This window comes from Barbus barbus, assembly GCF_936440315.1.
Source record: "Barbus barbus genome assembly, chromosome: 23".
In the NCBI taxonomy this organism is placed as follows: Eukaryota; Metazoa; Chordata; class Actinopteri; order Cypriniformes; family Cyprinidae; genus Barbus; species Barbus barbus.
The window spans coordinates 28648022-28659066 of NC_136751.1; the positions used below are offsets into that span (position 1 = coordinate 28648022).

Below are 11045 nucleotides of genomic sequence, written 5' to 3' on the forward strand. Positions count from 1 at the left end.
CCTTTGAAATACACTGATCACCACCAAATGCAGGTGATGATGAGAATATCACATGATGAGCCAAAGCCCATCACAAGCAACTTTTAAACAATAGAATATACAGAAGGTGCACAGTCTGATTCACACAAGCACTAAACACCATCATGGTGAGACTCATTAAACTGAAATATGCTATAAACATTAATTTAACAACATTAGATGTAACATACAACCCTAATAAACATAACTGATAAGAAACAACTAAGAAGAAACATAGTTATTTCAAAGAAAAAACGTCAAATTCAAACAGAATTTGAAATGGAACGCAGGGAATTCTGGGAACGTCAGTTTACGGTTTTTCCCTGTAAATTTTACAGGAACTTTCCGTTACCCATGTAACAGGTTTTTACCGTAGCATTTTCACAGTTTTTTACCGTTAAAATCACGATCATTTTTTACAGTGAAGATAGTAAGACATTTTTTCCAAGAGATCTGTAAGTGTGCTGATCACTTTGTTTTGGTTTAGTCACTCTCACAGAACAAAATCACACAGACCTGTGCACAGACATCTCTACTGGAATAAAACCAACCCTGTGAAGAACGATTCAAAAGTGTGACAAAAGAACATTTTAACCAGAAAGCATTGCTGCTCTGAAGCCACAGAGTCTTTGTCTGAACCTGGAGAAAACATCAAACTCTGATGTGCACTCTGTATTCTAAAGCTGCTCCACTTTGCTTTAATGAATTCAACCAGATCTGAAGAAAGAGATAGAGAGAGAAAATAAACCAGCGAGAGATGACTTCCTTCTTATTTTCTGCGGTGAAGGTAAGCCCCTTTTGGGAGACGTGCGGCAGGTTGTGCAGGATGAACAAAAGGATGGAAAGAGAAGTTTGTGTGTGAGAAAGAGAGATGAGCAATAGAGGTGGAATTAGTGGAAAGACTCATCAGACCAAATTAACCCCGAATGATTGCTCATGTCCAATGCGCTCACAGATTTGGCTTGTTAGACTGTGATGGATTAACAACATCTTCAGCACAAAAATATGTGAATGTGTTTTCTCATTCCCTCTCAAAGGCCTCAAAACTGCACTTTTAAACCCCAGAATGCATTTTGAATGCAAAGTTAATGGGTTAGTTCACATAAAAATATCATTCTGTCATCATTTACTCACCCTCATGTTGTTCCAAACCTGTCTGACTTTCTATGCTCCGGTGGAAGACAAAAGAAGATATTTTGAAGAACGCTTCAGTGTCCAAAAGATCTTTTTCTGTGTTCCACCAGTAAAAGTTTGTATTGCTTTAATATCCATTTGACATCGCAACATGCACCAAACATTTCCCCATACTGCTAATGAGAAGCGCACATCAAAATAAAGGTTTGCTGGTTTATAGTTTGAAATACAAGAACTTAAGAAATTAATTCTACAGCTATAATTGTCACGGTCGGTGGTTGTAGTAATCGGCGCCCACACAAAAGGATAACAAAAAGGTATATTTAATAGCATCAACTCACTTCAAACCATTTACAACTTAAGAACCGACAAGGATAGGGACAAAACTGAATGCTTATAAAGAAACAGGAAACAAAGGAGCAAACTAGATAATTAATCAAACACAGGTGACAAGACTAAATGATGATTACTAATTAACTAAATAAGAACAGGAACTACCAAATAAGGTCAAAACAGAACTGAAAGGAAAACCGACATGTGACAGATATCGCCCCCCTCCCGGTAGGTGCGTCCCGCACCGTAACAGTAACATCGGGGAGGGGGGGCGGGCGTCCTGGAGGCTGGCATAGGATCCGGACAGGGAGGAGAACAGGGAAGCCTCCAGGGCGGATCAGGGGCCTTGGGAGGCCATGGCAGGACTGGAGATTCGGGAGGCCATGGCGGGACTGGAGATTCAGGAGACCATGGTGGATCTGGATCCTCGGGCGGCCATGGTGGATCAGGGTCCTCGGGCGACCATGGCGGATCAGGGTCCTCGGGCGACCATGGCGGATCAGGGTCCTCGGGCGACCATGGTGGATCTGGATCCTCGGGCGGCCATGGCGGGTCGGGGTCCTCGGGCGGCCTCGGCGGATCGGGGTCCTCGGGCGACCATGGTGGATCTGGATCCTCGGGCGGCCTCGGCGGATCGGGATCCTCGGACGGCCATGGCGGATCGGGGTCCTCGGGAGGCCATGATGGATCTGGGTCCTTTGTGGCCTTGGCCTTTGGCCTGGCCACACAAACTGAGGCTATATGGCCCCCCCCCAAAATTTCTTTGGGAAAGTTCCCCTCAGGCGGCCATATTGGAGGAGAGGGCTCTTGGGGGCGCTCTGGAGGAGCGGGCACTTGAGGGCGCTCTGGAGGAGCGGGCACTTGAGGGCGCACGGGAGGCGCGGAGCTGGACGGGACCAGCGTAGATGCAGGAGGGCGCTCTTGCAGCGCAGACACTTGAGGGCGCTCTTGCAGCGCAGACACTTGAGGGCGCTCTTGCAGCGCAGACACTTGAGGGCGCGCGGGAGGCGCGGAGCTGGATAGAACCAGCGGAGACGAAGGAGAGCTGGACGGGACCAGCGGAGACGCAGGAGGGCGCTCTTGCAGCGCGGACTCGTGAGGGCGCTCTTGCGGCGCAGACACTTGAGGGCGCTCTTGCAGCGCGGACACTTGAGGGCGCACGGGAGGCGCGAAGCTGGATAAGACCAGCGGAGACGAAGGAGAGCTGGACGGGACCAGCGGAGACGCAGGAGGGCGCTCTGGCAGTACGGGCACTTGGGGGCGCTCTTGCAGCGCGGACATTAGAGGGCGCTCTTGCAGCGCGGACATTAGAGGGCGCTCTTGCAGCGCGGACATTAGAGGGCACACGGGAGGCGCGGGGCTGGACGGGACCAGCTGGAACTCAGGTGGGCTGGACGGGACCAGCGGGAACTCAGGTGGGCTGGACGGGACCAGCGGGAACTCAGGTGGGCTGGACGGGACCAGCGGGAACTCAGGTGGGCTGGACGGGACCAGCGGGAACTCAGGTGGGCTGGACGGGACCCTCTTGCGAGGTGCAGGGATAGGAGGGCACAGACGAGGAGCAGGCACTAGATGGCACTGGCGAGGAGCAGGCACTGGATGGCACTGACGAGGAGCAGGCACTGGAGGGCACTGGCGAGGAGCAGGCACTGGAGGGACTGACATGCCCTCAAACTCTATCAGAATCCCTACCGGCACCTGTTTTTCCCTCCTCGGTGGTTCGGGGTGAACCGTGATAGGCGGCGGGATCCTCTTCAGCGCGGACGGCGCAACGTTCATTGCCCCTTGCGGCGGAATCCTCCTCGCCGCAGGCGGAACATTCATCGCCGTGTATGGCGGGATCCTCTTCGTCGCGGACGGCGCAACGTTCATCGCCCTTTGCGGCGGAATCCTCCTCGCCGCGGGCGGAACATTCATCGCCGTCTCAGGCGGGACGAATTTCATTGGGGCGGTGGGTAAGGGTGTGCGGCGAATGGCGACCCGTTGTCCCCAAAACGGGTGGCCAGGGTACTCCGCTACAGGCAGCCCGACATCCCACGCAGCACGGGCAGGGGCGAGCCGCGAACGGCGGCATGAACCCCCGCAAACAACGGGCACAAGCTCCAGCTTCCTGAGCAGTTCTCGTCTTCTGTAAGAGGTCGGTTCTTCTGTCACGGTCGGTGGTTGTAGTAATCGGCGCCCACACAAAAGGATAACAAAAAGGTATATTTAATAGCATCAACTCACTTCAAACCATTTACAACTTAAGAACCGACAAGGATAGGGACAAAACTGAATGCTTATAAAGAAACAGGAAACAAAGGAGCAAACTAGATAATTAATCAAACACAGGTGACAAGACTAAATGATGATTACTAATTAACTAAATAAGAACAGGAACTACCAAATAAGGTCAAAACAGAACTGAAAGGAAAACCGACATGTGACAATAATGTGAAATAAATATTTTCACATTATTTTTCAAATGTATATATATTCCCCCCAAATCTTGCAGCCCTGGTCATACAGGTTTGAAACAAAATGATGGAGAGTAAATGATAACAGAATGATAATTTATTGGGTGAATCAGTCAAAAATGCTGTATGCATTTAAAAAACAATCTTAAAGAAATTAATGAAAGGTACTTCTGATGTCGATATTAAAACAACATTTATAACAAAGTCTAAATGTCTAAATCTAAATGTACTTAAATGTTACATAAATATTACAAAGATAGATACTGTAATGCATAAAATGTAGGGCACTGCTTTAAAATCTCCAGTTTGCCAGGATAAGATAAACACAAGATAAGAAAATACTTTAGAGTTGGAAATGTGACTACAGATTTGATTATAGTGCCATTTTTGCTCTCAGAAAACATCCACTCGGTCTCTTCCTGTCCTGCACAACTCATATTATTCAATATCTGAGACGATAATGCCTGAAGCCTCAAGTGACAAGCAGCAGCGTCTCAGTATCTTCAGTATCTACTTCCTTCCTGCTTCTGATCACCATCACTTATAGAACTTCCTGTGCTTTAATTCACAGTATAAATGCATTTAGGCTTTGCCTGATCTGTCATAACATCATTTCATTTCTGTCAGTCTCACTAGCATATGAGAAAATAACACGTCTTATACTGTAGATGTGGCCCTTGCAACACACAGTGACGCATTACGGTGTCCATTACAGCATAATTATATTAGTGAGCATGGAAAAATACTAACAGGCAACATGCACTCAATCTGTAGTTATTTTGAGAAACTGCAAGTAATTACACAACATTGGTGTTACTGCTACTAAAACTGATTATATTCATGTGCAAAAAGGACTTTGCCAAACGTTCATTTTAACAAGGGTTATTATACAGTAGTTATCTAAAACTGAAACTAACACTTAAAACAATATAAAAACATTCTTGTTGCTTGAAATAAAATAAACATTAAATTGTGTTTGGATTAATTTATTTATGTATAAAAGTGTTTGTGTTTGAGCTCACCAAGAAATTCCAGACAATTATGTTTTTTGGCAATAAATAAATAAATAATACTAAAATTTTACATTAACGCTAATACAAAGTTACACAATGCTGATGTTGTTAACATAAACAATTTGAGAACAAAGTATAATAATAATAATAATAATAATTAGCAGGGTCTGATGTGATATGAGCTAACCAACTGTTAGATTTAATCACCATTGGTAACGCAATTTATTGTAATGCTTTTTTCTTCAGTTGGTCAGAACAAAAGTGGCAGACTTGTTACTTGTTCAGATGACAATATCCGGTGAAAATTCTTATTTGGGTCATGCTTTCAAGACGCAGGCTAGAATCTGTGACTCCAAATTACAGTCTCTGCACCAGTGCAGTGACTGACAGCCACACATACATCAGATAAAACATTAGATTTATCCGCGCTGAGGAGCTGTGCCAACACACAACCCAAGAAAATAATTCCACAAAAATGACTGCAGTTGCATGTTTGAAACAGAGACGGCGACAAAGAGGCAAAACTTACGAACTGCAACTTTAAATTGGCAGCATAACATACTTTTAAGTCATGCAAAATAATAATACATATTAATTTTAGACAATACTGTTGTTTTCTTCAATGCATTTCTTATTTAACCTTAAATATTTAATATCTTAAATAAACATGACCCATAAATGCGCTTGACAGATTTTTGGATTCCTACAGTTGTTATTATGAAATGCACACCTCCGATCTGAACCAAACGAAATGCTTGCTCTGAACCATTTTCTCTAGGTCAATTCAAAAGGCTGAAGCTCACAGCTCAGACGCAGCACTCCTTGACATTTCAATTACTGTGGTCACTGTCTCTTATGCGGTGTGCGGTCAGCGCCGAGTGGATCTCACTCATTAGAGCCGGTGAGTGTCTGATCTGCGCCGATTAGTAATGTGTGACCTGCGGAAGAGATGAAGGCATCAATCGAATGACTAAATTACAGTGATACGGATAAATCTGTGCATACGGATGGATGGAGACATTGAGGATTTTAATTGCAGGTTCTGTAATCACAGAGTCGCCGGGTTTAAGTGCGGCTAAAACGGGTTCATTTTTATGCATACGGCAAAACACTAATTACACCCCCATTATGCAACGGCAAACATAAGCCACCCCGATGCAAATGAAAACACAAAACTTCCTTTACTTGTCATTTCCTGCGGAGGCCAGTTATGAGAGGAAGCCGGGGCAAATCTGTCTCTGCTCAATGACTTGGGAACTGATACTGCAAGTACTTTAAGAGCATGACAAGATAAATATATGGTGGATGACACGCTGCACAGAAGAGGATTTTGGAAGTGAGGACGAGTGTATTGTGTAAGGAATGGGCTGATGCCATAGAGGAGGGACCAGAGAAGCTCTGTCGCAAAACCCACAGTAGTTAGCTGCCTACCTAGACAGCATTTTAAAGTGGCAAAAGCCGTCTAAAATGTAAGCACCAACATACTGTTGGTTCGATCAAACTGCAAGGTATCACCACGTGCTGATCACAGAAGCAATCTCTGAATACTATGACAAATTCAGTCAACAAATCCAAGATGGTGAAGATTGACAACAATTAAATAATAGTTCAGCATGTGGAGTTACAAGAGTGAAGATATTCAGTGTAAAAAATAAAAAAAAGTGATATTGCTTAAATACAATTATATTTGATTTAATAATCAAGTATTGATAAAATAAATAAAATCAAAATTAAAAACTGACTACTTTTACTTTTTCTTCTAATTTCTTTTTAAACATTATTATTGTTATTTATCTCTCAAGCACCTTTTAAGATTTTAAAAAATATATATTTTTAAAGTATGCAAAGCACTTTGAATTCAGTGTATAAAATACAGTAAGCAAAATAAAAATAATAAAAAATAAAACTATATTAAGTATTTATTTCTTTTTAATGTTATTTTTATTTCTAATGCACCTTTTATCATTTTTCATCATATTACAGCATGTAAACCACTTTGAATTAACAATGTGTATAATAAATCCAGCTATTTTTTATTTCTCATGCACATTTTATTATTATTTTACAGAAAGTAAAGCACTTTGAATTAACAATATGTATGAAATACAATAAACACACAAAATATTAAACATTGCTTTGCTATTAATTGTTATTTTTTATTTCTCATTCTTTATAGTATTTAGATACTTTTTCTGAATTTAAGGCACTTTGAATTACCAATGCGCATTAAATAAAATATTAAATATTTATTTTACATTTTTTCATGCATCTTTTACAATTAATAAATAAACTAATGCAATATTGTGTCATGATTGTTGTTGTTCTTCAAGTTAATAGTGTTATTTGTGTGTTGCTACAGAACGAACAGGGGTCATTGAAATATCCAAGGCTCAAGTCTTAAGAATGCTGTGTGGCCTTTATCTCCAGTAACGATGCTCTGGTGTGTGACCTTGCTGTGGTAATTACGGAGGTATATTCAGGAGGAGATTAGGCTTGTAATCAGCGCTGGAAATTCAGTCTATTGTGTTCAGAGGGAGAGAAGCAACGATATTATTATCTGTGCCACAGCAACAATGTGAGAATACCCGCATGCCTATAAAAGAGCTGTAATACAGTGCGAACAGTTCAGGCAAAAATGCTAAATCTGTCACAGCAAACAGCAAAATATGCTGTTTTTTTCTGTGAAAGATAAAACATGAATCTTTACACAGGTCTTTTCCATAATAATCTTCCCCTCCACCGAAGCTCTGAAATCTCATTCACAATCTCATTCAGTGCTTTCAAACGAACTAGGTTTGAGGTCAGTGCTGGTTCTAATAAGTATCTCAAGTGAACAAATGAGATGCCATAGCCGCAGCGGACAGGAAGATTATCCATAAGTTCTTCAAAAATGTTTTGCATTGAAAAAATAACAGTGCCAACATAACGGAGAGTAAATATTGACAGAACTTTCATTTTTGGGGAAATATTCCTTTAAAATGCTCTCAGATTATTTATCAGGAAAAATGTGGAATAAGAAATCCTCTCATCTCCACTCGATCACCAAACTGCAATGTCTCCTCCATAACTTTCAATTATAAAACATAGTGAGGATGACAATGAAACAATAAGCAAGAGCCCTCATGATGCATTATAAAGGTATTTATAATGTACAATATAAAGCGTAATTTTTTCATAAATAATTGTAACCAAAGTTAAAATGCATAATAATATTTGCAGGCTCCTTGTTACACCTGAAATTCTTTGTTTGTCATCAGTTTTAATTAAATATTCTTTATAAAGGTGTTTTATAAATGTGGTTACAATTATTCATGAAATAATACAAAACATTGCAAGGCATATTTAATGCATTAAATATATATATTGCATTATATATAAAGAGAGAGAGAGAGAGAGAGTCAAGTATTAGGTAAAGAGTTAACAAACAAACTTCCTCTCTCAGCATTGACACACACACACACACACACACAGCAACCTCATAATCTATCAGTCTATTCCACACTGCCTTTCATATCCTCCAGGAACAACGCTGCAATCTCATAATGTCGAGCAGAATAAAAGCATCATCTCGGGATCAATAGGTAAACAAGGCAAACAGCAGTCGTGTCTCTGGAGGGGGTTGGGTTAGCGGTTAACCCTGTGTCGCACATGTTACCCTACCGATTCATGAATGAAAACAGTGTGTAAACTCAACCCAATCACAGACATTCACGGCACACAGCGTTTGTGAATATGCATTTAGCCTCTTAGACAGCTTGTGAATGCAAAATAGATGGCAGGTAATTAGGAATTAACTAATGTTAGCTTTTTTTAAGGGTTTCATGATCACAGCATGATTCATGCACTTATGTAATCACAAATGAAGCCTGAGGCAAATGCACCAACATGAACACATCAAACCTATAGAGTCAATGTCATCCCCAAGGACACGTCTTAATTAATAAAGAGAGAGAGTGTCTGGATTTCATGTAAAATTCAAGCAGCTAATGCACTTCTACTGTCAGCTGGGAGAGCGTTTGCCTATGTTGCAAAATTGCACATTAAGAAGAAGAAGAAAAATATAAACAAAACTTAAATGTTTTTGACTTTTTTGGCAGCCAATTTGCCAGTGGCACTTGACTTTGAACTGAAATCTGATATTTAATAACTATAAGAACTATAAGAATAACTTTTTTTTCTTAGTGTGAAGAACATTTAAAAATTCTAAATAATATTTTTCCACTATAAAGCACCATTTGTGCAATGGAAATGTTAAAGGCTCTCTATGGAACCAATCGATGACAATTAAAAAAAAAAAAACATTTTTAAGAGTGCAGTATTAAAATTTCATCAATCATGCCTCTCTCATAGACTTTCATTTGCTTTCTTCTTCTTCGACAATGGTTTGACACTTAAAATAACAGGGAGTTTCTAATAAATAATACATTTGAAATTAAACCCTCATTATATGCTATTTTGCTGTTTTGGGTCAGTCCAACTACATTATTTCCCCCATGCACGGGTGTAAAGAGAGCAGTTGCGGAGGGACACAGAACGGGTTACCTGAAATCACTGTAGGGGTGAATAATCCAGAAGCCGGCGGATTTGACCCGTTCTTGCTCCCGTTCCACCGCCTTCTCGCTCCCAAACATCCTCAAGGAAAACTTGTTGACCCCGGGCTGCAGCATCGCCCCGAATTGCCTGTGCATGAAGCCCGCTTGATAATACCTCTCGTCGTCAGGGAGGATCTGCTCGATGTCCTCCAGCTTTATAAAGCCAGCCTGCTGATCCGGGACGCCCGGTTGTTGCTGCTGGCTCGCACCGGCGGCATCCTCTCCCCCGCCACCGCCGCCACCCCCGGCTCCAGGAGGGCTCTCCTCGCTCGGGGTGACTTCTCCCTCCGTGATCAGACACCTCTCCTCCGCTACATCCGAGTCGTGGACGTGCCGACTGGTGATGGAAGAAAGGCTGCCTCGGAACCTCCGGCAGTCCCCGTTGGAGCTGGTCTTCACGGGTCTCCCGATGTCCGTCTCCATGATCACGGACTCTCCACTTCTGGTCTCCCCGAGGGCTCCGGCGGAGGTCGGCGACGGCAGGGGCTTCATCCGGATGCTCTTCCTCCGGGCGTCCTTGTCGGCGTCTTCTGCATCACCCATGATGAACGCTTTCTGCCCGATGTGCTGTGGCAAACTGTAGAGCCTTTTACGCATGGACGAATGCAACCTGTCCATTATGACATTGAAGCGTGTGCGCGATCAATTCAATGACAAACGAATCCAGTTCGGGTGTAATTATTACCACAAATCCCTGTGCACCAGAACCCGAATAGTCTGAAGGGTCAAACCCACCTGTCTTTCGCTCAAGCACATGCCACAGCGCATTAGGCTACCTGGCTGCCCAAATTCGCCTGATCCAGTGGTCTCCAGCTTCAAGGCACTGACTGTGTTGCTCTGCGAGCACGTATAAAGTCTGAGGAATCGCGGAGGTCACGGACCCTCAGGGTCCCCGTCGGTTGTCAATCACAAGCAAACGCCCACGATCGAGTTGCCCACATCACCGCCTTCCGCCGCGTCCCGAGTCGCTCTGATCCAGTGAACTGATGCTGATGCTGATCTGTCGGGTTGCCATAGAAGCGAGAGCTGCAGCTCAGCCACCCCCCCCCCCCCCCCCCCCCCCAACCAGTGTCAGTCAGGTCCCAGACACCTAAATTAACCAGACACATATCATTTTAGAATTTTAATTTTAATTTGATTTTTTTAGTGGGTCCTAGTTCATTTATGTAAGTGAGGATAATTGAGCAAACTGTGACCATATTATACCCAAAAATTCTTCATCCAGTGGACTTCCAGTAAAATCGATAAACATTTGGGACCAAAAATGAGATTTGGCACTTTGACCTGACCATGTTTCGTTACATAGCCTACCTTTCTATCAAAGTTATCTGACATTATCAATATGAATTTGTTCTGACACAGTTCTCTTGAGTTATTGTCATATTTTATTACCATTTTCTAAAGGAATAACCTGATGTGAGAACATTTGAAGGTGTCTGAATACATACGCTATAACTTTTTACGCGGTTCTCTTCACGCAATTTTTACAATATTGGCAT

At 42.7% G+C, this 11045-nt stretch overlaps 1 protein-coding gene across 1 annotated transcript in view; it reads right to left on the bottom strand.

The window, feature by feature from the left end:
* LOC306843318 (potassium/sodium hyperpolarization-activated cyclic nucleotide-gated channel 3-like) overlaps positions 1-10164 on the bottom strand; it is a gene marked incomplete at both ends in the record, with an annotated part of 86768 nt that extends 76604 nt beyond the window's left edge. Inside the window, one exon of the mRNA XM_079374723.1 lies at positions 9497-10164. Coding sequence (XP_079230849.1) covers positions 9497-10164 — 668 coding nt within the window. The remainder of the gene's footprint in view (positions 1-9496) is intronic.
* Between the last annotated feature and the right edge of the window lie 881 nt (positions 10165-11045).